This window comes from Numida meleagris, chromosome 1 (assembly GCF_002078875.1).
Source record: "Numida meleagris isolate 19003 breed g44 Domestic line chromosome 1, NumMel1.0, whole genome shotgun sequence".
Lineage (NCBI taxonomy): Eukaryota > Metazoa > Chordata > Aves > Galliformes > Numididae > Numida > Numida meleagris.
In genome coordinates this window covers 59,437,090-59,463,629 of record NC_034409.1, presented here as the reverse complement: position 1 = coordinate 59,463,629, position 26,540 = coordinate 59,437,090, and the positions used below count along the sequence as shown (strand labels likewise).

General features: G+C 38.6%; 1 protein-coding gene across 1 annotated transcript in view; it reads right to left on the bottom strand.

The window, feature by feature from the left end:
- Window positions 1-26,533, bottom strand: part of SYT10 (synaptotagmin 10) — a 35,339-nt gene extending 8,806 nt beyond the window's left edge. The window contains exons 1-3 of the mRNA XM_021388763.1: window positions 26,232-26,533; window positions 14,568-14,925; window positions 9,007-9,571 (exon numbers count right to left, since the gene is read on the bottom strand). Of these exons, the coding sequence (XP_021244438.1) occupies window positions 9,007-9,571; window positions 14,568-14,925; window positions 26,232-26,382 (1,074 nt within the window). The 5' untranslated portion in view covers window positions 26,383-26,533. The remainder of the gene's footprint in view (window positions 1-9,006; window positions 9,572-14,567; window positions 14,926-26,231) is intronic.

Below are 26,540 nucleotides of genomic sequence, written 5' to 3'. Positions count from 1 at the left end.
AGACGGGAGAATGAATTTGAATCTTCTATTATTACATTCTGAAGATAAATTATATAGACTCATAAGTGTGAGTGAGCTTGATAAACAATTCAGACAGGGCTATTTACCACGACTTAAATGCTTTTAAAAAAAGCTGCTCAAATTACTTGCAAAGCTGCATGTGGGGGTTAGTCTACCTTAGTTTTCTGAAGACTTACACAAACCATCAGTGCTTAACAAAATGGCAACAATTTGATACTAATGCTCAGTCCTTTTTCTTTCCTTTCTAAACCCCGTGTACTGAAATTATACTGAAAAAGTGCTTGTAAAATCCCCTGCAATCAAACCCAGTATTTTTGACCACAAAATGAATAAGCAAGATGCCTAATGCAAAATAATGCCTCGAAAATCAATGAGGGTGAGGTTTTCACCCCACACAGGAGGCCATCCAAAGGGGTGTACTGAAGTTACCAGAGCTCTGTAATCTGTGATACTCTTCAGTCTGAAGCAATAAGGGATGGGTTTAGGATTGGGAAAAGGCTCTCTACCACTCCACCATTTATTCAGGCACCCCCTGACATCTATCATCTACATCTTGAGAAAAAATGGCTCATGTAGCCCTGAAATATCTGATTTTCATATGGCAGAACAACACTCATGCTACTCTATGCACAATTAAAATAGGTAAATTCTGCAGTAGGCTAGAATACATACTATTTCAGATAAACACCCTTGCCTATGTCAAAGACATTTATGAGCATCTCATAAAGATCAAAAAACTAAAAATAAAACCAGTAGCTACATTGCACTCATCTGTAGACACCATGTAACTCTCCTCCTGGTGAAGAGAACCTGTTTTCACAGATTGCCACCAGCAGTTAGGAGTTCCCATGTCCTCTGAGGTCAAATACAAATTCTTTCTGAATCCTTTAAAACAACTTTGATGCTTTTCTCCTTGTAATTTAATTTGATACTACTTGCAGCATTTGCTTTTTTTTTTTTGTGTGTGTGTGTGTGTGTGTGTGTGTGTGTCCTTTTGGTTAGTAAGAAATTGAAATTCCTAATATTTTTACTAAGTTTCTGTTCTGAGTGTTCTGAGTATCTGTCAGGATTGGTAGTCCTCCTTTATACTTGGGTGAATTCTTATGGTTATATGTTATGGTTATAACTGTAAGAGTTATGCTAGGATCTCTAGAAATCATCAGGCAACTGAAAACTATGATATTAAAGAAATATAACTAAAATATATATTCTTTGGAACTCTTTCACACAGGGTGAAGCCCAAGAATCATGAACTTTTAAATTTTCTTTTGAAGGATTAAGGATAAAATTATGTATATAAAAAAGACAGTATCAGAGACTGGGCATCACATAAAATGGCTGGGATATCACCAGTTTTATTTTGTTCTTCATAACTTGTGTGCTAGAGGGTCATGAATTTGGAGATGAATATACAAGTTCAGACATAGATAATGAACAAAGTAAGTCTCAACATATAATTTTTTTTCTGAAAGTCTTTGTCTACCACACTGATTACCATGAGTAACATTTTTAAACTCCTCAGGTGCTTAAGTATTATTTCTTTTAATTGAGATTTAAAAATAGGATTTAAATTACTTCATAATCCCAGTGCTCTAGAAAATTCGTCTTCCTCTCACTCTGTAATATGCTAGGTAATGACATTCACACAGCTCATCTGACAGGAACCCTTTAGTATGAGCAAATCTGTGGAAGCCAAGGCACAGACAACATCAATAACCACATCTGCACTGCAATCCACTTCAAAAAAACATGACTCAGAGGATACAAGCCTGGAACCTGCAGCAGCCTCACTTGCAAATCTGAACTGTCCTTCATGTACTACATATTCTCCCATAACTTTTGTTAGAGCAGCATCACTGTACCTAGGTAACACTCATGACATTTTCTTTCTTTCCTTGGCCTATTTTGATTTTCTTTTTCTTCTTAAATTAAACGTAGATTTTAATTAACAGCTAGCTTTACAGAGGCTTGTAATTGTCATCCCCCCATCAAATTCCAATAAGAGGTTCAAAACCAAACAAACAGAGAATAAAAACTACCAGCATCAAGTACAGCTGCACTAATACAAAAAGAAGCATTTGTTGGTACTGCATATCTTTTTTTTGTTTGTTTATTTCCCTTTTGAGTATGCAAGCCATCACAGAGAGCTAAGGAACTGGAACGGTGGTAAGCACTATACTGGTTTCACTTATCTTTATGGCTCCCAATCTACCACACTATCCAATCAATTTTCTGGTACGGCAATGCTAGAACAAAATAAAACAGAAGAAACAGACTTCAAACGTGTATGTTAGCTACACAGATGAATTTGATTTTTTTTTAGCTACTGAATATAGGTTTTTTTTGAATAGCATAATTGTCATCCTACAAAAGCAACCACCCCTGAATGGATATGCTAACCAGTTACCAGGTATATGTACACATTCATCGTTCTATGTCTGTTTGGGATATCAGTCCAGGGGTTGGCAAAGTTGGACAAAAAATCATCCTTACTCTATTACTTTGTCATCAGACCTATTGGAGAGCAGTACTCTCACCTTCACACTAAGCTCTGTGGAAGCATTTCTACAGAAATGTTCCTTAGCTATGACATAGACAGAGTGGAGCACTGTAAGGAGAAGTGTGAAACCTTTGCAGAGGAGCACCAATTAGTCTGATCAAGTTTTTAGAACTGTTGTTGCTGGACAAAGTTCTGCTGTTTCTCATTCTGATTAATTTGTCCAGTCTTGCCATTAAATTTAATCAGAGATAACATTTAGCTAGGAATACCTACAAATCCAGAAAGTTAGTAAGAGATAAGATCATGTTCAGGGTAGTTTCTTTTCACGTATTACCACCTATAATTCTAAACTGAATTGGAAAAATAATTTTGTTGCCAGTGAGAGAATTTACATAGTGTCCTGCTGATATGTGAAATAAAGTGTCATTTTTACAATAATTTTGTAATAATAATAATTCATCATAAATGTATTCTAGCCATTTGTTTAGCTGGTGCTTGTTCCTTGTCCTTCCCTTTCTTTTTTAAGTTTTGCAATTCAAATAAAATCTTAACAGCAACTCAGTACAGATTTTTACAATGAACAATGCTAATGTTACTGGAACTCAAAATTGCATATACTTGTATTAGTTCCAGTGTGTCATTTATTTCTGTTGTTAAAATAACAGTGATTTGCATAACGAATACTTCTCTAGAAATTGAATTTCCTATGAGCCATCCATGTTAATTTCATTATCATGATCTACAGTAATTATTAATTTTAATTTTTAATCTCTATGTTACTATTCAGGACTACTTTCCTAATAATTGTAATTTAAACAATGTTTTAATGATTACAAGAGATGATTACAAGAGAAAAATCTTAGATTGGCATTAACTTATTTTACACTTAATTCCTAAATGATTTGCACATTTTCTCTTTCCATTTTCCTGCAGTATGTTGAGTGAGTGCCTGTACCAAGTAATAACCATTTTCTAGATGTCACAGAAATTATTCAGGCATTTACATTTCTAAATTCTTAGCTGTTTAGTCACATTAAAAACTATCTTTCTGTACAGTATACTATAATAATAATAGCAATAATAATAAAGCAGTGGCAGAATGAGACCTTTGGACTTTCTGAATACTATTTTCTCATCTATGCGTTTTGAATTTGATGCTATCTATGCTAGAACAAACATTGTCAAAAGTCGCATGAAACATGAATAAGACAGCTAATTCTACCATCTCTAAATGGGATTTCACTTTGGAAACCTTGTCCCCACGGCTAATATTTACCTCCCTCTCCTGTTATTCTTTGCATACAAAATCCAGCTCTTTTTCTTCTTCCCAACACCACTTATTGATTGAGCCATTCTCCTGGGAAATGAATCAGTGAGATTTGTGTTTGTTCTTGCCTCTGTGGAAGATGGCATGGAGATATTGGGGCCTGTTGCTCCATAATGACTGTGTCTGCTTCTTCAGGAGGCCTAATGTTTATTTTAGCCTGATGTCCTGATTGCTCTGGGTAAGAGTCACTGCTGATTGTGATTCTGATTGCAGATGGAGGACACCCTGAGACAGCAGTCTAGGTCCAGCAGGCTGAATGCTCTCAACAGGAGACCAGGAAGCCTCCTGGGTGCTGGTTTTGTCACACCCTCTGTATATAAACATCTGCCTTATGCACCTGGGTGGGTAGTTTCATCTTGCCCGCCAGCAACGAAGCTCATTCATGCTTCAAAACAGCTGGGGACAGAGCTACATACGTGTCCTGAATGTGGTGTCTACTGGCACGTGAATGGAACAATAACTAAGTAGTTTCAGATATATTCAGCTGAAGCAGCAATGCATTGATTACAAAGCGAATATCGGCAGCAAAAAATTCAGAGGTCACTTAGGGCCCAGGTACCACCTGGATGCAGAAACAGTAATTTCCTCAGGGGAAACCACTCTCTTCATTCATCTAATATTTCTTACTTTTAAGGTAGATCAAAGGTAGCAGTTAGTCTTTAGCAAGACAGAATATTCAAATCATTTGTTGTTTCAAATGAAAAGAAATATTCAATAATTGAAGACTTTGCTGCTTTCAGTAGCTAGAAAGAAACCCATTCTTTCTCAATTGCCTTTTCTGGCTGTGAACTGGGCTGAAAGCAGTCCCAAACCTAAGTAAAAAACCTAAACACTTTTCCTGTAAAGACTGACCCACAGTATTCTCTCATTCACTCAGCAGCAGATGATCATATGGATCTTTTATATTATCAGGATTGAACAGAAATGACAAGTGCCAGCTATTCATGGCTACAAAGGCACTGTTACCATTATAGAGGTAATAAATGTTTATGTGCTTACAAGCCTTCAGTCTTTCACATGTGTTTAACATTATTTCCTTTCTTTTATGGACATTTCCTGAAATGGTAGTGTATACCCATTCTGATGAGGATGGCTAATTATAGGGCGTAGTCCCCTACATTGCCAGTAATAAAACATCTCCTGACTGTTCTGCTCTTTGAATGCCAAGAAATGGGATAATCCAAATAATGTGGCCTCAAAGTTTGACTACATGAGAGAAGTTGATATTAGATCTGAGCCACTATTGCATTACTCAGTCCAGTGTGCTATTTTTATCCACTTACGAAATAGTAAGCTATAGGGAAAACTAAGCAAAGTTGCAATAGCTCTGAGTGAACGGTACAGATGGGCTTCAATTGTGTTTGGTTTACTTTCCACCAATATTTTGGGCAATGACATTAGAGGCAGATATTTCCAAAGCAGCCCATTAATTTTCAAATAAGAATCAGAAGTTGATGAAGTTTGACATCCCGAAAATGTTAGATCATTTCAAGAAGTGTCCTTTTTGCCTAAATGATTTTATGATACTGAGTACTGGCACTTAAATGCTTGCTAGCAATTCAACTAAATGAGTTTTCTTTTTTTGTTGTTTTTTAAAAAAACATATGGTATATATATTGAGAATAACAAAATTCAGAAATCTATGCAAAGCTTGCAAGCACTTTTCGAAAATAGAAACAGATATTTTGATTAAACAGTTCATATGATATTGTTTGCCTTGGATGCTATGAAATAATATCCTGAAGTGTATTAAGAATTACAGTATACCAGTACTCTTCACAACCTTTGCAGGTGGCCCAAAGCTGCCTCTAGCTTATCTTTTAATTTAATCAATCAAGCAAACAAAATAAATAATGGATTATTTATTGAAAATTCAACCTTCCATGTTGAAGCAAAACTAGGGGTTGTTAATATCATCAGATATCTAGGATACTTCTTCTCCACAGTCAATTTTACACCAAATTTATCCTGGTAATTTGACATAAAAAAAATGAAAATGCTTTAGCTCTTACAACAGGTACATGCTACATATTATACAATAGCTGCAGGTTTCCAACAGAACACATAACAGAGAAACAATGATATGAATGAAAAATTAAAGGAACAAAATACAAAATACAAATACAAATACAAAAGATGAATAAATATCAACTGTTGAAAACTATAAGAATAAAAGTGAGTATGTGAGGGACCAATCCTGCACTTAAAGTCATTTCAAATGACTATTGTGAGGGGAAAACAAAAACAAAAAACAATTCAAACTGTGGTTTACCACATAGTCATTAGTTTTATGGCCAAAAGGATTCAGTGCATCCACTCAGACTCACCTTTCCCAGGTTGTGTGTTTCCTCTACCAAATAAAAATTCCTTATGGATGTGCAAGCAAAGCCTCTAAAGATGTCTGCCTGACAGTCTTTACACAGTGGAGAATCTCCTGATCTGCTGTGGTGACTTCCTTCATGGTAAAATTTTGTAGTTCATTTCTTTGGTAATTCTGTCTAGTGGATCTTCAACTCCTAGATTGTGTCATAAACATAAGTTTTTTCCAAGTAGAAAATAGGAATGTTTTTAACTTCATTATATCTTCTGAAGAGAAAATTCATGACTATGGAAGAGATGTAGAAGACTAAAAGCTGAAGAGAGGCCACTTCTGCTGTACTTTTTAAGACTGGGACCAATTCTTTGATCCATCACTTCTACCATTTTCTACTACTTATCATTTAGCAGCAGTATGAGCAAACCATTGGTGCAGAAAGCACGTCTGAGCAGTCAATCCGGAAACTTCATACAACATACAACAAAACAGAGCAAAGGTGAGGAAGGAAAAAACATGAGAAATATATTTGCATATGGGTATCTTGATTCCTCCTTACAGTGTAAGGGTCTTTCTGTTGAGACAATCAATTTTGTTTGTTTTTTTTTACGTATAGGTCTGCCTGCCTTGAGTATTGTTATGTTTTACTAATTGCAAAACCATCCAGATCGCATTTTTCAAGGTTTGATCCAAATTCCACTGACTCTGGAAATTGTTAACTATTTAATTGCTAGTTATTGACTTTGGTAAACTTTAGATCTGGTACGTAGCACTGTAATTCCCCACTGACTAATATCTTATGCACCATTTGTTGCTGTGCAGGATTGGCTCCCTCATCTTACAGTTTCTGAAATGTCAGAATTAGAAATCTTTATTACTAACCAAATTTTAATCTACATGAAACAGCTGAAGTAAAACACAAGGCAACACACTGCACATTGCACATATAGTAACAGGACACCTTATTGGAGGGCTCCATTTTGACAGGAAAAAAAACAATTACACCATTTTATTACATAATTTGCTGAGAATTAGGTAAAGCTTGTGAAAGTGGATGCAGTCACTGAATACTAGAAAATACTTAATTTTTTTGTGTGTGTTTATTGTTAATGATATAGGTGGAGAAAACTTATTCATACATGTGGAATACTATAAGCTACAGTGGCAGAAAGGCTGAAATCCAAATGCTAGATGCTTTCTCTTAAATTTCATACAGTGTAAAATGGGTAGAACAAACTAAGCACTGTATCTGCATGTACTAACCCTTAGTGAAGAAGAAACTTTGATTAGAATACAGTGCCAAGATTAGCAAACCTTTTCATCCAGACGTATATTAGTATCTCTCTCCACAGCATCATCTGCTATGCCATTTCAATCTGCCTAAAATGATGGGACAGTCCAGGGTTTCTAATTTACTGAAATAATTTAGTTATAAGCTAAAGACACACATGCCTGTTGCAAAGAACCAGTAAGCACTTAAATTATCACTAAGGTGTTAAGATAATACCAACACTAGAAGAAATATATATAAATATATATATATAAATGTTACTAGTGTATTATTCCAAAGCCTTAAACACAGATTTAACTTAAAACTTGAGAACTTACTTCTTAAGTTGAAATTTGAGTTCAATCAAACAAAGCATACATAGATGTGGTTTTCTGGAGGTGTGCCAGCGTCTGTTCAGAGTAGTTTGGTAAACCCCACAGTTAAAATAAATAATTATTTTCCTGAATTCACAACTGAAAACTGTCCTCATCATGTTTTTCTCCCTGACACTTCTCCTTTCTCAGGAAATATGTTGCTCATGCTCAAACTAGTGAGCAAATCCAAGTCCTTCTTGTCCTCTTAGTCATGCAGACCTAGATTCCACCATCCAGCAGCTATGCACAGCATGAGAATATTTGGGAAAAGAGATATGGGAAGTCTCTGGCTCTGCTGAAGGATTGGTGTGAAGATTCTGCCTCTGATGCAGTGTCTAGTATTTCTTAAAAACAGGGATGACAGACTGTTTCGGTTATCTCCACAGAGCAGTGGATGGGAAAATTTCTATAAAAATAGCATTTTAGTTAAAAATACCAACCAATCCGCCAAAACAACCAAACTTCAAAAAACAGTGTTTCACCATTTCTTCTCAAATTCTAACCAGGGAAGATGATCTTGGATTTTTAAGTTAATAACGATAACTGTTGGGGACTGGTGAGTTTTCTGATGGTAGTTTCTCATCCGTTCTATGTGTCAATTGTACAGGCCGCCTTTTCTTGCTTGCAACAATAAACAACAAATAATTTATATTTCCTAACTCTCCTTGCTTGCGTCTCTTGAGTTTTGCTAGTAACCAACAGCAACAGAGACACATTTACTAGGGGACCCTAAGCAAAGGGCAGCTAGCAAAGAACATTTTAAATTTCAAGCATTTTTAGCCTCTCTTGTCTCTTACAAGATTCACAGCCAGTGAAAATCTGCTAACAAGAAGACTAAGGGCACTGTTTCTTAATAGACGGTCACTTGGAAGTACAGGGTATTTTCCTACCAGAAAATGTTAATAGTTCTTCTTTAACAGTGACTTTTTTTGTGACGTATTATTTAATTGATAAACCTAATTTACATATGCGCAGTGAGCTATGAGAATGATGGTATGTTCCCAGAAGATTTTTTCAGTAATTACATTTTATAGCTTCCTAAGCATCTTTTTCTCTATGCTTAAAGGAAAATATTGACAAGATTTTATTTATTCATATATTTATTTATTCCTTCAAGAATCTGCTGATAAGCAGAACTACCATGAACTACAAAACAGAAATGAAGACATCACATTAATAGGTTTGGAACACATTACTTACGGTGGTGGCACAGTGGATGTCTTTCCATACATTGGCTTCCCTGGAGAGATCTGAGACTTCAAAAAGGTTATCAAGAATTACTTCCCCAATCATGTCATGTCTAGAAAATCTGTCAAAATCATAAACACTGAAATGCAATTTCCTGTTGCTGAGTTGATCATATGCTACAGGAAACTGAAAGGTTTCATCAAAGACAGGATTTAATGTCTTTCTGTGAACTCGTGTCTGAAACTTCTTTTTCCTATCTGGAAGCAGATAAATCTTAACGTAGGGGTCGGATGTTCCTGTGAAGTCTTTAGCAGGCAGATCTAAGGCTTTGACGATTGTGACAGCCAAAAGTTCATTCTCGTAATCATACCGGAGAGTGAAATTAAGTTTTCCACATGTTTTCACATCTTCTTGTTGCCCATCAGAATCCACAGACTTCTGTTTGTAGAGTTCTGGTTTTATTCTCCCAATGCTGGTTGTCGTCTCTCCCCTTTGTAAAATTGGATCTGTCCCCATGTTAAAATCAACACTGGACACTTGCATCTGCCTTGGCAAGTGCCTCCTGAAAGAATTGTGCCTGCACACATACACACACAAAATGAGCCATGGTTATCTCCAGGAAAAGACCTGGCTATTACTAAGTAGAAAATACAAGAAGATGAAATTAGTAAGGCTTCCACTCTTTAAAACAATTAAAAATCAACCCCCAAATGTTTTACAAATGTTAAAACAACTTTAAGAGGAAATGATTATTCAGAATGAACTTGGCCTGAGAGATACTCAGTGTCCTGGCAATATATATATATTTCTTACCTTGTTTTCAAGCTATGCAGCTGAAAATGAGTTCAGGTTCTTTCATAGAATTCCAGCATTAATTGATCCTACTGTGCTAGGACATGAACAAAATATAGTCATGCAGAAAAAAGCATCACTTACAGACAACAGACTTCCTGTTGTTTGGAGGCACTCCTTGTCTGTTTTCCAATTAAATGTTTACCATGCTTAACACTGATCACTGTGAAAGCCCCAAGAAAGCCATGGAAAGGTATAGATGTTTTCAGCATAGTGCTTTGCCACCCTGCAACACTTTAGGTGTACCTAATGGGTAACTGGTGCACTGAGGTACAGGTCACTTTATCCTGTAACATTGTTCCGGCTGCATTACATTTCAAAGTTTTAGGCAATATTTTCCTGTGACATACCTTTTTTCCTTCCGTTCTCACACTCCTCTGTGTAGCATATTAGCAAACTGATTCATTGTACTCCTACCAAAAACTATTATGTTTAAATCCTTGCAATTCTGCATACTATGTAGTGTATCTGTACTTATTTATGAGCTTATCTTGACTCATGAATGTTAATGGAACTTTTTGCCTTTCCTACTAAGAATGAAATCAAATCTCTGGTATGTCATACAGCTTTAAAACAGTATAAAAACATTGGTCAAAAAGCTTAATAGACTTAATCATCAGCAGATGCCATTATGACTACACTGTTCAGTTTATTTTTTGGACATTTTCACATTTCCTTGGTACTTCACTACCCTTACAATCTGTACTGGAAAAGCTCACTACCTCCTCCTGTGAGCATACTTAGTTGCCATTAAAAAACAATTTAATTGTCAGAATTTCCTCTGCTTTTTGCAATCAATTGCTTATTAATGCCAAATGCAGCCTTGCCTTATTGCTTGGTTTCCCTGTGGTGTTGTGTTCTGAAAACACAAGGTGTCACAGCTGTGTGTTTCTTTCTTTAAATCAGAAATGCAAATTGTCTATTTGAAAGCAACCAGGACTCATTTCATAGATTTTATTTGTATTTTTGCTTAAGTGAAGTGGTTGCAGAAGGCACCCAGCACAAAACTACTGCAATTTAGGTGAGCAGAGATACAAGAGGGTAATCTGCAGCCATTAAATAATAGACAAGAATGTTTCCCATTTCGGTTGCTTCAGCAATGCTAGGTGTAGTGTGCAGCCCAACTGTAACAAAAGAATAGGGGAGGGAGAACTTCATAGTTCAGGTTTGAAGTAGCTCCAGAAAACACAGGTGTTTTGATTTCAAATTTAGATGAATAATAACACACCTCTCATAATACACTGCACTTTTCCATATACACTCACACACATAATTATTTTTTTTTTTGTTATAAGTAAACAAGTTCAAAGACTTTCTCTCCTCTTAAATGTTTAAACTCCTCAAATACATAGTACATGATATCCATGATGGAATGGAGTGAGGAATGCGAAGGCTCTAACCAGTCATGAAAGCACAACCATGTCCTTCAGGGAGTTCCATAGATGCCCTTGAGCCTTCATCCACTGGGAATTCCGGTCTCACGGATGTGCCCAGAATGTAGTGGCAGTAAATTTTGAGCATGCAGTGATTTAGGTGCTAGCTCTCTGGTATCTCTGACTCTGCTTATGCAGGTAAAACAATGAAAATGCCTGCATGTCATTTCCAGTTTAAATGAAATTCAATATGTGACAAACTCTCTTTTCCAATAATCTCCTGCGTTTATGAAGACCTGAGTTAATACTTGCAAAAGTAACATGTAGAAACATGAGTCTATGATTTCTAAGGTACCAACCTCCTTTCACATGTCAAACACTATGTACGTAAGATCCTCTGGTGAAGACAGTCATTGTTGCACGGCGTCACTAAGTAGAACAGTGCAGCTGTATGGCTGTGCCCCATGGGAACCAGCAGAGCTTTTGCTCTAGTAAGCCAATGCCCTAATTACATAGTGCCTCGTATCTGTTCTGAGTCACAGCATTTCACCAAGATAGCTAATTGGTCTGTTAATTATTAAGATGCTTCATTGTTGTCATGGCAACATATTTATAATCCTTTGTTCTGGAATAACAAAGGAATTAATGACTGTTATAATGAAGTACAAGGATGTCAAGCAACCAGGTTAAAAAGGTGTAGGGAAGCTACTGATGTGTGCAAATCCAGATACTTCCACCATTACAGGCTTTTACATAGCACTCCTATAATAGACATGCCTTCCATAACTTAGAACAAATAAATTTTGAGTGACAAAGTCTGGACGTAAATCTATCATATAAAACAAGTTTGCATAGAAATAATGATAGTATGAAGCTGAGTTCTAACACAGCAAGACTGACATAAGTAAGACAAGAGAAGGATAGGATAGTGCTTTATGATATGACTTGAGATTTACAGCATGTGGCTCTGATCTATCTTTACTAGATGATGCTACAGTGATGTTTTAGACCACACCCAGGAATGGACACCAGCACTTAAACTGTATTCTGCTAGGACTGAGGCTACTATTTCCTCCTTGCCATCACCAAGTTCAATTGACCTGTTTGTTTTTCTTTAACCTTAACATTCCCACACACCTCACTTCTGCCTTTGTGCCTCTTGGGAACTGACTTGCTCTTGTAGAGATGAATGACAAGCTCCTCTCCTACCTAATGCTAAAGAGCTCAAAGGTCTTTGAAAATACAGGTGAACATCTAAAGAAAGAAATATCAGAGAATCAATAAACTATATTACAGAATATCTTCACAAAGTACAGGGAAAAATAGCTCTCTCTAACACTGAGCAAAAATGCATGTAAATGAACACCACCGATGCAGGAATTCTCCTACTGCAGTTTACTGGTCCGAACACCCTCTATTAATTGCTTAAGCTGGGACAAGAAGGGCAACTCAAGGGAAATGAACTGTCTCTCCAGGAAAGATTTAAAACTGATAATTTAGACAGGGCAAATAGAAAAAAGCTTCCCTACAGTATGTACAGAAAGAGCAGGACTGATCACAGACTTTACTTTTGTAAAAGTGTCCTGGGTTTCAATTTTATTTTATGTGTTTAGATCCCAGTCCAAATCACTCTGGAGGTCTGTGGGTATATTTTGACAGCTTAAAGTAGCTCTGGATTACATCCTTGGAACTTCTTTCTTCCCCTGTGTTGCCACAGAGAGTTTTCAAGCCTATTTGCCAGCCAGCTATTTCTTCTGTCCGTTCAGGAAGTCAGATAGTCTGATCACCTACAGATTTACCTGCTGGCACATAATGGATAAAACTCTTCCAATTAATACCCAATTAGATAGATAGCAGCATAGCAGCTGCAGATAGCAGTTGCATTAAGATCCTTGTCATGCTAAGTTGTATCATTTTTTGTCCCTCTGCCTTTCCTTCTTATAGCAGCCACAATATCAAAGCTCCCTTCCCAGTATTTTGGAAAGGTTCTTCAGAGCAGCGTGGATACTATGCTCCCCATCTCAGCAGGTGGATACAGTAGCTGGCATCAGGCACAACCAGGGCAATGTGGCTTAAAGGCAGCTACACAGTCTTATCATTCAGGAGATGGTTCAGTTGCTGGAGTCAGCTAGACCTCCCTTGGCTGAAGTGCTCTAATTTTTGGCTGCCTGTTGGCTGTTCCCCGTTGTTGGAAAAGCAGGAAAAGAAACCACTTCTACGTTCACCAGCTCAGTGAATGCACTAAGCTGGCAAAAAACCTGTCCTAGGGACTCTAAGAAAGTCAGCAAAATACATATCCACTAAATGTAAATCATTTCTTCTACAATCTTGTGCCTCAATGAAAATGGGGTGGATTTTTTTTTATCATTATTATTTTTTGGCTTTTGCTTTTTTGTTTGTTCTGTTTTGGTAGCATGCATCCATTTAGCAAAAGGTCTGCTGAGTGAAAGCCACTTCCTATACAGCATCTCTACTCTTACAGTGTTATGCAATACTTCAAGCGCCTCTTTTAACCTTCATTTTCCCATTTTGTGTTAAGAAAACATTCTTTAAAAAGATAATAATAAAATTAATTATTTATTTTTATGCAGGAAACGATCTTTTTAGTTCACTGCCTGTTCCTCATGCATTAAATTTGCTGACAGCATTTGAAGAAAATCCTGTTTGATACTACAGATCACTGCACATCTCTTCTTCAGTACTTTTCAGAATAACTCAGTATCTGTGACAAAATCAAAGTTTCTGTCCTTTAGTTTAATACAAAAGAAACCATTGCTGCAACAGTACTTTTTTGACATGTGTTCTAAAATCAATATAGAATCTGTATCACTTTGAAATCAGTCTGTAAGGGCTGCATTCTTAGACTGGGTTTTTAATTCCTTTAGAAGTGGCAAACATGTCATGAAGAAATGTGCCATCAAAAACAAATCTGTCTTTTATTTAATGAAGAGGAAAAAATTCATCTGTAAAAGCAACTGCTATGTCTACAAAAATACATCTGTGAAAAGATAGACTTGCAGTACTTCAAAAAAAATCACGCTTAGATAGATTTTCCCACACACAAAACCAAAAATGGAAATGTTGTAAATACATATATGTAAGCACATATGTATTTACAAAGCAGTAGAAGACAGATTTGATCTTCATCAAACAGTGAGGTAGCTGAAAGTCTGCCATCTTTTTTGGAATATTCTGTTCATGAGGCAGAGGCTTTACCTTCACACAACTGCTGTTACTCCTATAACCGCTAAGAACTCACAAGTAACATAGGATCTTGGAAATTTTCAGTGGAATGCTATGGCTGTACCTTTTCCCAGGAAACGTGCCACAGATGCAAGCATCCCTTACCTTGATGATGACGTGGGCTCTGTGATCTGTCTCTGCATGCGTGCGTGTCTGATCAGATGTTCCTTCAGTGCATTCTGGACCTCTGCTGGTATATCAGGTGAAGTGTGGCTAATTTTCAATGCAGCTTCAAGTACCTTTGTTGTAGGTTTCCCATTTTCTTTAACTTCCTTTTTCTCACCGGTCTCCAAAACCTCCGTAGGAGCACTGGAGGTGCTCTGAGGGACATTACTGGCATTGGAAGTGAGAGGTTTGCTTCTCCAGCAGGGCCAGCACAACTTCCAAAAGACAAAAAGCGAGACCACCAGCAAGGCAAGCCCGCAGAAGCTGACGACTACTGCTAACAAACTGACTGAGATGTCTGCAAGGAATTAGAAACAGAGATCATCATGACAGACAAACATGGAGAGAAAAGAATATGAAACAGGTGAGAAGATAGAAGCATTGCAATCGTTATCCCATGTTGAGTTTTGAAGCCTTATTTGATATTTTTTTCTTTTTGATATCTAAGCCTATGCCTTTAAAATGTTATCACTCTCCACTATCTCTTTTCCAAATTCTTGTTTCATCATTGTGCAAGCTCAAGGGCAGTACTGAAACCACCAGCCACATACAGACAGTCAGACTTATCAGGAAGTAAGGGACTACCCAAACAGTCCCAAATCCACCTAACCACAGTAATCACATGGTGTTTGCTTGGGAATACATCTTGCTGAAAAAAATTAAACAGCAGTCAACATTTTGTGTAAGCATCTATGAAGACAGGTCAGTTAAAAACACCCAGGCTGATAGAGAAATTTCTCAGGACTTGTCAAACTTTTGACTTTGCATGCTAACTGATTCATAGGCATGTTAAAATAGGATAAACAGGAACTAGATACAGTCTGCCATAAACAGTAGGTTGCAGGGGTTAAATCTCAAGCACTGTCAGACCACGACATGAAGTTGCCTTCATACTACACTATTCAGTGCCCTTGGTTGTATGAAGACCATACCATACACTTAGCTACCCCTGCTGCCCGGCACTTGACTTTCACTGCCATGGTGGATTAGCATATCCAGTAACACTGCCAAAATAAAGAAAACAGATTTAGTACTGACTAAATTCTACAAACAGACTTGTATTTTAGGAGATGGTGGATCACCAGAAATGCCAATTGGGGCTTAATTAAGACTTTTATTCTATGTGACACGTTTCACTTTGATTTTTCCAGTATCATGTAATCTTATAAAATATAACTAAATAGCGCTTTCCTTTTGAAAAGAGGCTTTTGAATGCTTTTTAAAAAATCAATAAGCCCTACTCAAATGCCCCTCAAGCAGTGGCTGCTGCTTGTTACAACAAGGTTTGACAGTTTAACAGCTAATACTTTTATCTATAGCTGAAGGCTACAGGCTACTAAACTGAACCAGTGGAAAAGTGCAACCAGGGTATGAGCATATTTTTTTCTAAAAGATCACAGGATAAAAAAAATTGTCCTCTAGGTGTGTGTTGGCTCCATGAAACAGTTTGCAGATCACAAGTCCTTCTGGAAGTTTCCAAAAGATAATTTGAGAAGGTTTTCTTTATTAATGTTTAATCTCCAAATACAACTTTCAGTAACAAATAATGACCTTAAGGCCCATTCAACATGAAAACGGATGAGAATAGTCAATGTAAATAGGTGTTTATAGTCTGGAGACATGCTTCAGCTCAACTTTACTTCATATATGTCCTGGCCAGCTTCATGGAAGAACTGGCAGGGGATGTGCCTCTACATTTGAAGAGTTTAGCACTAACTGCTTCCCTGCCTTGAACAGATGTATGCTTCCACAAACATTTTTGACAGGCCTGGGCACCTTTTTCTGCCTGCAGTTAAATGTCAAAATGTAGCCCTTGGAATATTCATGTCAGCTTAATGAGAAATTCATATGGCAAATTTCGATTTAAGATGCTCCCATAAAATGAATGGATGCATAATTATACCTAATAGCAATGTGATGCAAGAAGCAAGCAATACTTCTGCATACAATTTTTCTAGTGAATGAATCCCCAATAGGGGTTATTAGGCTATTTGGTTCGATCTACTGTTTACCCTGCTATCTTTTCTGAGCCTCATAATTTGTAATGGGCTTGTGCATGTTCTGCAGCAGTGTCTAATCTTGACGGCAAGAGAAGGCATTAAAAGATGCTGGTGGAGTTTACAGCTTGGTTCAGTGATTAATCACTTTGTTGCAAATTTGTATTTCTGATTTGTATTTTTGTAGTTCTAAATTATAGTCATTGATTATTTCACATCTTTGTATGAGAGATTAAAAGATACGATATGCCTCTTAAGACATGTCTATGCAAAACACAAATAAGCTAGAAGTGCCAGGAACAAACCCAGAGCTTGAAACTCAGTTACCAACACCAGTCCCTGGAATGTTTTTAACCATTTTAAGTCTCCCAGCCAATTCCTGGACACGGGTCATTAGAGAAGGTCAACAATCACTCATCATAGGCACTTGGATGTGGTTGGTCCCTCTATTTCAGTAGATGATGGACAGAGGCTGTGGCACGTCAGTTGGCCTCAGTGCCAGAAAATGGTCATAGATGAATTCTATATTTGAATACAGAAGGATGCCCCACTGAAGGAACTTTTTTGATAAATCAAACCAGCTGAATTTTCAATTAAGCAAGACAAAATATTTTTCCATTCTCAAAGTCTGACAAAATGTAAAACTCTTGCAAAAGGTTGATGGTATCTCAGAAAACAACAAAAAAAGAAAACCAAAAATAAATTCAATTCGGGGTCATTTGCAATATTTCCAGCTCAGTGTAGGTGTTATTAGCACAATTAGCTTACATTTTGAGTTGAAGGCTTTCAGAACTGAAAAGTTACAATTACTCATTCAGAAAATGGTGTAACAGATGAAATTATTTCAAAACCAGAAATACAAACATCCATCAGTTTCAATTTGATGAAGACACTATCAGTTGAAAAAGATTCTATCAAAGTCTTTCTAGACAACCTTAAGTTTTTCACTGCAAGACATTTTTCAAGTCTTCAAATAACTTGGTGTTTCTTTTCAACACCTACTCCAGTTCTTCAACTTCCTCTACATTTTTCTTTCTTTATTTCCATTAAACTAATCCATTCTCAAAATCTTTACAGAAAAAGTAAGTTTGATAGCCCTAAAACACAGCATGAAACATCTTAAGAGTAGTGAAAATATTTGGGAGTTAATTCTGGGAAGAATCATACAAATTATAGTCTCCATGTCTGCTATTTTAATAGTTTGCTAAACAGTCTCACATATTGCACTTGATAGTGCAACAAATACTTAAACAAAATAATGAAATACAGTAATTGCAAAGGAATTGGACCAAAAAAAAAATTCATTACAATAAAAGCTGCATTTATTTCATTACATTTACTGCCATAATTGCTAGAAAACAATCAGTATGCCATATCAATTAATGCAAAAATCATATTGTTTGATTTCCTCACTTTTGAAAGCCACTCTATTGAGCAATTATTATGCAAGATTTGCTGTTATGAGAAGACTAGAATCATTTGTAGAACAGCAGACAAATGGAGCTTCCTCCACACTGTACATGTTATACTGGATATGTCTCATGTATTTCCCTTTCATAGGAATTTAAGAATAAAAAACACTAAGAGATGGTTCTGTAGAGCAGGAGTTTCTTCACATACCCTTCAAGAAAATCTGGATAGAGAGGAAAATGAGTACCAAAGGATGGATGTACCTTTAGGCTAGGGTTACACTTTAGTTATGTAAGTATTCTTTAGATGGTGATGAGTTCAAAGATTGCCTTAAGTTTTTAGAAACAGAAGGGGATACACTCACTCGTCTGGGACAATGTTAACTGTCAACATTGTAAACAATATTCTCACCCCTCTCTGCTATGAAGGAAGAAAAAAATCATTTTCAGCCACAGGCAGGTTTTTGACAACTCGTTTTCCAAAGTGATAATTGCAACTTGTCTTCAATTCTATACATTTGCACAGAATAGAAATATTTCTGAATACCTATCTGGGCATGCTGCATTATGGTTTTGCCATTCCTGTTCACATGCTGAGTAATCCTAGGAACATGAGGAAAAACCCTTTCTCACAAAGCTCCTTCTGATCAGTGGGAAATCTTCCACTGATTACACTGAAGTTGACATTTCACTCATGGTGATTTTTCTTTACTGACTTCTCCTTAATGTCATCTTCATAGTTGTGATAAAATTTCCTGACTAAAAGAAAGTGCCCTGTTTCTTCATGCTTTCCTATTTAAAATGACTCTTTGAAGATGGGCGCTATCAGGCAATTTAATACTTCTCATCTGAGAAAGGCATGTCTACTTTGGAAACGCTTGAACTATATTTACCTCAAAATCTTTCTGCATTTTTTATAAATACTCTTGGAGAGACATCCAGCAGAAGAGGCTTCTTGACAGTGTTTCATATTAGGCAAGTCTACAGAAACATCCGCATCTTCTTTCTGGATGCTAGGCAACATTTTGAACCAGGGTTTCTGTTTTATGGTTTCCAACAATTTATTGCTTTTAACTTGCCTCAGAAAAGTTCTGCACATGAATCTATTCTCAAACATGCATACTGGCAGACTTCCACATCCAAAGCAAATTAAATTCATTTCCATTACAGTCAGTGCTCTGAGAGCATGTGGCCCTTGAGGCTTAGCTTGGGAAAAAGATACTCCTCAGCCCTTATTATATGTATACAGAGGAGATGACCCAGCGTGGTAATGTAGCTGCCCATATGCATAAGTGGCAGGCAGGGCAAGGAGGGACCAGTCACTTACAGTTGTGTGAAATCATATTATGTGGTCTCTCCTGCACATCACATCACACCACATGGCAGGAGGTATACAGAAGTGTGTATAGTCACATTGCTCCTGCTGGGGCTAGAGGACAGGGACAAGCCTGCAGTACAAAGCTGTACCCTAGGCTCCTACTTCAGGACTGTTACAGAGCCCAGCAACCTTGCTCTGGATTTAGAAGAGTGCTGCAAGTGCCCCTGGCAGGCAGGAGATGCACTATGTGCACAGACTAGGGTGAAATGAACGTACTTTTGGCAGCAAAGCAACCGAAGGAAAGGAATTTCTGGGAAAGAAGGAGTTGCATTCTCTTTTGACCTCTCTCTTGGTGTATAGATGATCTTGGATCTCTTAAATATTTAAAGTTCAACATCCAATAACTTTTTTTCAAATCTATTTAACTACTTTTTTTATTCCTATTGTTAATCATCCATAAGCAACTCTGCTATCTCCATAAGAACTACTCCGAAGGGAGCTCTGTAGTCTGGAATATCAGCAGTCAGCTCATACAGATTAATTAATACATCTCTGATTTTCTAGAATTTGAGGGATGCAGGAGTTTTGTCAATTACAAACCATTTAGGTACAATAAATCTCCTTTATCCCCATGCATATGAACTAGTTGGCCAAACCCAGAACTTCTGTTGTTCAGTTTTTTGGGCGGAATTTGAAAAACATCAAAAGTTGCTGTCATTTTTACTTGGCATCAGCAAATCTTCCACAAATATCTCTCTGTCAGGTAAATCTCCAAGGATGGGGATATAATACCTTAGCATGCCTCAGACAGCAGCAGGTATAGTCTCTTGTACTTTCTCTCTTAACCTCACTTGGTCACAACACCTGACTTACCTTTCAAACTACAAAAATAACCTTCAGCTTGAAAGTCTACATGTGGTCTCCTCTGCTGTTCCCACAGCAAAACATACTTTGAAGATCTTCCTCAAATCTTTTTACTCTAGCCCTATTGTGAATGTGTTCCCACCTATGCTGTTAATTCAGTCTGATGTCTGAACTTGTTCAAAACAGCCATTGCCATCTCCTGCCTGGTATATCGCTTCTTTGTGCTAACAGAACTCAAGAGTAGCATATTTCTTACCGGTAAGGGAATCCAGTGAACTAAGATATCACTGTGACATACTACATCTTTACCACACATAAAATTAGTAAAAAACAAAATCATTTTATCTAAGTTACAGTATTTATCAATGCATCTGATAACCTCTGTCTGTCCAACCACTAATGGAACATCCTCTTCCACCACTTCAGATCCCATGTATGGGCCTTTAGATTATGTCATGTATAGTAGATACAGGGTATTTGCCAGAAGCTTGTTAACCTTCTCCTAGCCTGCATCACCTTTGGTTTTACAGAAATTAGAAGGAATTTATCAAAGCAGTGTGTATAAATGAATATTGGTACATGTTGTATATAATGAGAAAAGATTGCTCTCTCTTTGCCTGGCTGGGTCATTGTGTTTTGTCTGCACTGTAGGAAGCTAAAAACGTTGGACTGAACACTGGCTTCTCAACTCTAAAATAGCAAATGTAAACTGTTTTCCTGCATTTCGAAAGCTTTTTCTGGCTTGCCTGCTTACCTGCTTTCCTACTTGTTAGCTCTCACTTAATTTCAAAAGGAGGTAAACTCCCATTTCTGCACAGCCCACACTTCCCATTTACCTTCCATTAAACAAAAACACAGCTTTGGGTTTGGTCCCATGCTGCTCTCACATTTGCAAGTATGTCTCTGTAAACATAGAATCATTAAGGTTGGAAAACATCTGCAAGAATACCTCACTATCCTCTTTGATGTAACCGTTCCTGTATTTTTCATTTCTTTGCAAAACATGGGTGGAGGAAGATTCTTTTATAAAATGCTTTTACTGCACGTAACTGCTGCCTGCATGTTAAAGGCTTCTGCACTGTTATGACTGCCTTCACATTTACTGTAAAGAAATCTGGTTTCTGTGGCATGTTTACCCCTCTGTTACACCTTTACACTGCTGAATTACCAGCTTTTCTGGTTTTTGTTTTGTTTTGGTTTTTTTCTTCACAGCTCGTTAACAATAATTTCAGCAAATAGAGTTTTCAGTAACCCCGCACTTTTTACTTTTTTCCCCAAACCATATTTCTCTCTGATAATAGCTTTGCTCTGACCAGGTGATGAGTAACAACATCACAAATAATTTCATCTGTCTTTTCAGTTTATCATTTAATTTTATCACTTTTCTCTGCAACAGAATGCTCAATTGTTTCAAATAACTGTTACTTTCTTATGAAAAAATATGTTCTCTTCAAGTATACTTGCAGCCTATGTTGTGTTGTGTGCAGTGTTTTCTTATTCCTTCTATACTTCTGTAGTAACGCTCAATCAGGGATAGGGTTAGAAGCTTGTTAGGTTAAAGTAAATAATAATGATAATAAACATAAAATAATTGTGAGTAGAATATTTAGATGAATAACAAACAGACCTGTATAAGCTGATGCTTTTTGCATGGTCAACTTAAAAGAAATTCACTGCCTGACAAGCAAATGAGCAAGAGCAAACATCACCCCCTAGAACTCTCCAGCCACCCTCTAGCAGGCTAAAATATGACCTCCTGGCAGGGAAACAACTGGCTTCCCAGCTCCGTTAAAAACATTGTTTTCCCATGAGAACTGATAATGAGATTCTTGAGTTTGCAGGACTGCAGGCCTAGCAAAGCAAAGACGGCAGTAAGTGGCCAGCATTTTCAAAGGATATGGCATGGCAGTGAGTTTTAAACATGTCCCCAGAGCAGGATGCCTATCCTCTCAGTACAGTTCTTGTAACTGCCTTAACTTTCAGAAATGCTCCCAACAGGGATTTTGATGTGCTTGGCTCCTTACAATGAGGAGAGATGCTTAACTCGCAAGAAAATGAACTAGAGTTCCTTATTGCTCACACAACCTGAGTATAAGCACAGATAAAACCAAGCTGCACATATGAATTTTGGACATTTCTAGAAAATAATTTGCATTAAATTTTGTTGGGTGCAATCCTGCACATCTAGTTCCCATATATTTTCCACCCGAACACTTCCCATTACTTGACAAATATGTTTGCCCAAATCTGTTGGAACGACAGGTGTAAAAATAAACCTCTAATTCAGCATTTTGCCAAAAAACATTATACTCTTCTGAAGAAAACTCACACAGTCATCTAACTATATAAAGGCACCATAAATGTAAATAGCTTCCTAATCTTTTTTTCTTGAGTATTCCCCTTGGGACAAGATAATTAATAGTCCTTGTAATTACCAGGGTAGAAAATATAACAGCAGATGTTGTATCTTCACTAATTGTCCAAAGCTCTGGGAAATTTACAAAATGATTGCTCTCCATAAGATTCTTTGAGTTCCGTAGATCAATTATCCATTACACTAAATATGATTACCCTTTCTTGACCCAAGCAGTGAGCAGTAATTGAGGGTCCTAAGGTTTTGTTGTTGTCACTAAGAGAAAAAAATTTTGAAGAATTGATGTAGTCCTGTTTTTCTGCAAAGAATGTCCAAACTCTTATTTCTCTAAGAATATAGGGAGTCAAACACTTGGAGGTTATTATTATTATTATTATTTTTGTTAGCATTAAACCTTTTGTATCCTGCCTTTCCAAAGCAACACCCTCCTCTATCTTCTTTGCTCTGACTGCGTCTCTGGTTCCTTCTTCTTCATTCATGTTTGATTCTGTTACCCTTGCTATGCTTCTAGACACCTACACTGTCAAAACAATAACAACAATAAAGCAGTTCCCAACCTCTCCACTTGCCAGCGAAACTTGTTGGGTCACAAAGTCAATGCTGTCTCATATTTTGCTCTGAGCCTGGGCTGTGGTTGTGATTCCTCTGAGAAGTTCAGCTGCTTTATTCAGCTGAACAGAAAGCAATGATCACACTCACCAACACAACCAGATCACAGCAGTTCTAGGTACTTATTTTAATGTTCTAAGTTTCAGAACACCTCTGTACGTTTGTATTAAATAGAAAAGGGTTGCTTTCCTCTTTACTATCCACTCTTCTGCTTTCTGAAATGTTTCTGTGGTATTCTTTCCTTTCCAAATATAGGTCTCCTCACCTTTTAGCCATCTTTTCTGCACTGGAATCTCATCAGTGATTCTCACTTATACTACATTTGTGACACTTTTAGGTAACTTCTTTTTTGAGATGAAGAAAACTGAATGAACACAAAGGGAAAATATACAACTCCTGTATAGACAACCACTATATTTTCTTTTTGCATCTCTTTTTATGCTGCCTTCCACACTATTTGCTTTTTGGATTTTCATTGAATTTTTTGTTGTGATTCTACAATAACATGGTATAATAAGCCATTATTCTGTAATTACCCTCTCACAGCCTCCAGAACTCCTTCTCACTGCTCAAGTATCTTCTTACTCTGACTACAGTAGTTCCTTCAGTGCACGCCTCAGTGCTTGCTGCAGGGGCTAATGCCCAATGTGCTGCACATAGCCCCAGACCACAAATAACTAAAGTGGGCATACACTGTGGATGGGCTTTCCACATCATGTTGCTGGAAAGGCTAAAGCAAAATAGAGCTAAATCAGCCTGTGCTCCTCTTTACCATACAGCTACTGCTGCATGACACCAGAACTGTGCAGAATTTACTAAGCTACAGGAGGATATGTCTACTGGCTATAGGCTCTCACAACAACTGCTGCGGTTCCAGACACCAGCGTTTCAAGACAACACATTTATGACTTCATTCTCAGAATAGAGAACACTTTTTGGTTTCTACCATTAACAAACTGCACCTGTGGATGCTCAGCACTGTGGACAGCACTAACTTCACCCACAGTGTTGGAAAGGTACTCTATGAACATTTGAAGAGCAGAAGAGAAACCCTTCTGTGGCATGATGACCATATTTCTCTCAACATAAACACTCTATTGACAACCTTTCACCTTGAGAAAAGTCAAGTGAGTAATATTTACATCTTGTCTACTCAAGTGTTTACATACAAAAATACTGTCAGTTATCAACAACAGTGCATCTGCTCTTCCTCTGGAGTCACAAAGTGTTAAAATGTGATTGCTAGCATTGTTATTAATTAATGAGACAACATTTAATTTAACGCATATGCCAATAAAATTGACACCTTTACTGCTTTCCTTCTACGGAGGAAAAAGTGGGATTTAGGAATTCAAGTTGAGATGTGGCACCCAGTGGTTCAAGCCCCTTATCTGTTAATCATCGATAAGTTTGCAATCTATCAATTGTAAGTTATGTAGGGTTTTCAAATGTAAAACATTAAGTAGATTGCTGACTTTGAAGAAACAGAGATAATTGTTCAAAAATGTAGACAACTCTTTCAAAAGCATTATCCCATCTATTTATACACATATTCACTTTCTTACTACATGACACCTAATACTGACTCCCCGTGCAGTATTCTCTACAAATCAGAAAGAGAAGCTAACCTTTTCAGAGCCCAGTTTTCCAGGATTCATGAGGCTGTTTCAGGCAACGTTCTATGATTTGGACGAAGACAACTCACAGAGTGTATGACTGGATTGTACTCGGCAGTTTGCATTCCCAAAGCACAGCAAACCCATGATCCGTGCTGGCGGAACCATGCTACCCCCCACACTCTACTGCCCTGACAGGTTGGCCCCAGAGCCCTGCAGACATCAACAGCTGCAAATACAAGCACAAAACCCTGGGAGGAACACACAGGTACTGGAGCCTGAAAGAAGAATTGCTCCTCTCTAAGGAAGGCAGCAGCAATTGGCTTTCTGGGGGGGGAGAGGAATTAGCAGAAAAATCTGTGGGCACTAGAAGAAAAAAATAAAATATCAACAGCTGCTGTGTAGCAACAGCGTGGCTGGGGCACATGCTCAGTACCTGCTGCCTTTCATGACTTGGTGTTCATTTATTCAATTTGCACTGTACGCTCGATATTTGTTGGCCACAATGCAAGCTGTCCTGGTCCATTTATGCACTGATGGAATAGGTTACTAATCACTTCTGACAGAAATAAAGAACTTGGACTTATTTGCAAGCCCTGTCAGCAAAATACACATGATGGCCAACAATGGCTCCGGAGTGTACTGTATGGAGAAAAGCAAAAGAGCGAAGCTGCTTCCAGAAGATCCACACAGCCCAAAAATCAATGACCAAACAACGCTAGGAGTTGAAGTCCTGGCCGGTTTCAATCCCGACATTTTGTTCTGGTTTCGGAACAATTAAATTAACCCGAAGTACCCCCTCTCTCCCCCCCCATTTCCCGGGCAAGTCCTGGACCGGCGTTCTGCCCTGACCGTACAGCACCCTACCGGCGGGCAGAGCTCTCCCTCAGCCTCCTAAGCCCTTCCCGGGTGGATACGGCTATCCCGCACCGCGCTCTCCCGACTCTCAGCGCACGGGGCGCGGAGCTCGGCGGCCAGCTCACGCGTGACGCGTCCCACCCGTGACAGCAGCGGCGAGCACAGCCCTTGCCCCATCGCCGGGAAAACCTGGGGGAAACGGAGCCGCCGGGGGCAGAGGGTGAGCGGCGGCGGCGTGGCTCCAGCTCACCGCGGGGCTCGCACGTCGGAGAGGATCTCACCCCCTTCGGTTCCTCTCTGTGCTCCCCACTCCCGCACCCGTCCCCACGGCGGTGAGCCCACCCCAGGTGCGAGGGGCCCGGCGGCTCTTCCCTCGCTGCGCTCCGGACGCGGAGCCTCCGGGTTGAGAGCATTTTACAGCGGGCTGCGTGCCTGCCCCCTCCCCGCCGCCGTCCGCCCCCTCGGCACGCAGGGAAGGCAAAGGAAAAAGTTGCGTTCTCCGGCCGCCCACGCGGCGGCTGCGGGACGGGAGCGGCGAGACCGGGGCTAGTAGCGGTACCTGTGCCGCCGATGCCCTGTCGGGCGGTCTCCAGTGGGAATATGCCGGCGCACTTCTCCCGTTCCACCTGCCCGCCCAGGCACAGCTCGGAGATGATCTGAAGCGCTTTGTGGCAGAGGCTGCCCACGCCGTCCTCCGCGGGGAAACTCATTTTCCGGGCCGGCTGGCCACTAAGCCATGGCTGAAGCGGGGCGGCTCCGCGCCGGACCCGCACAGTCTCCCGCGGGGAGCGGTGCGGATTGGACGGGTCCGGAGCGGACGGGAGAAGAGCGGCGGGCGCGGCGCGAGTGAAACCGCGCTGACATCCGA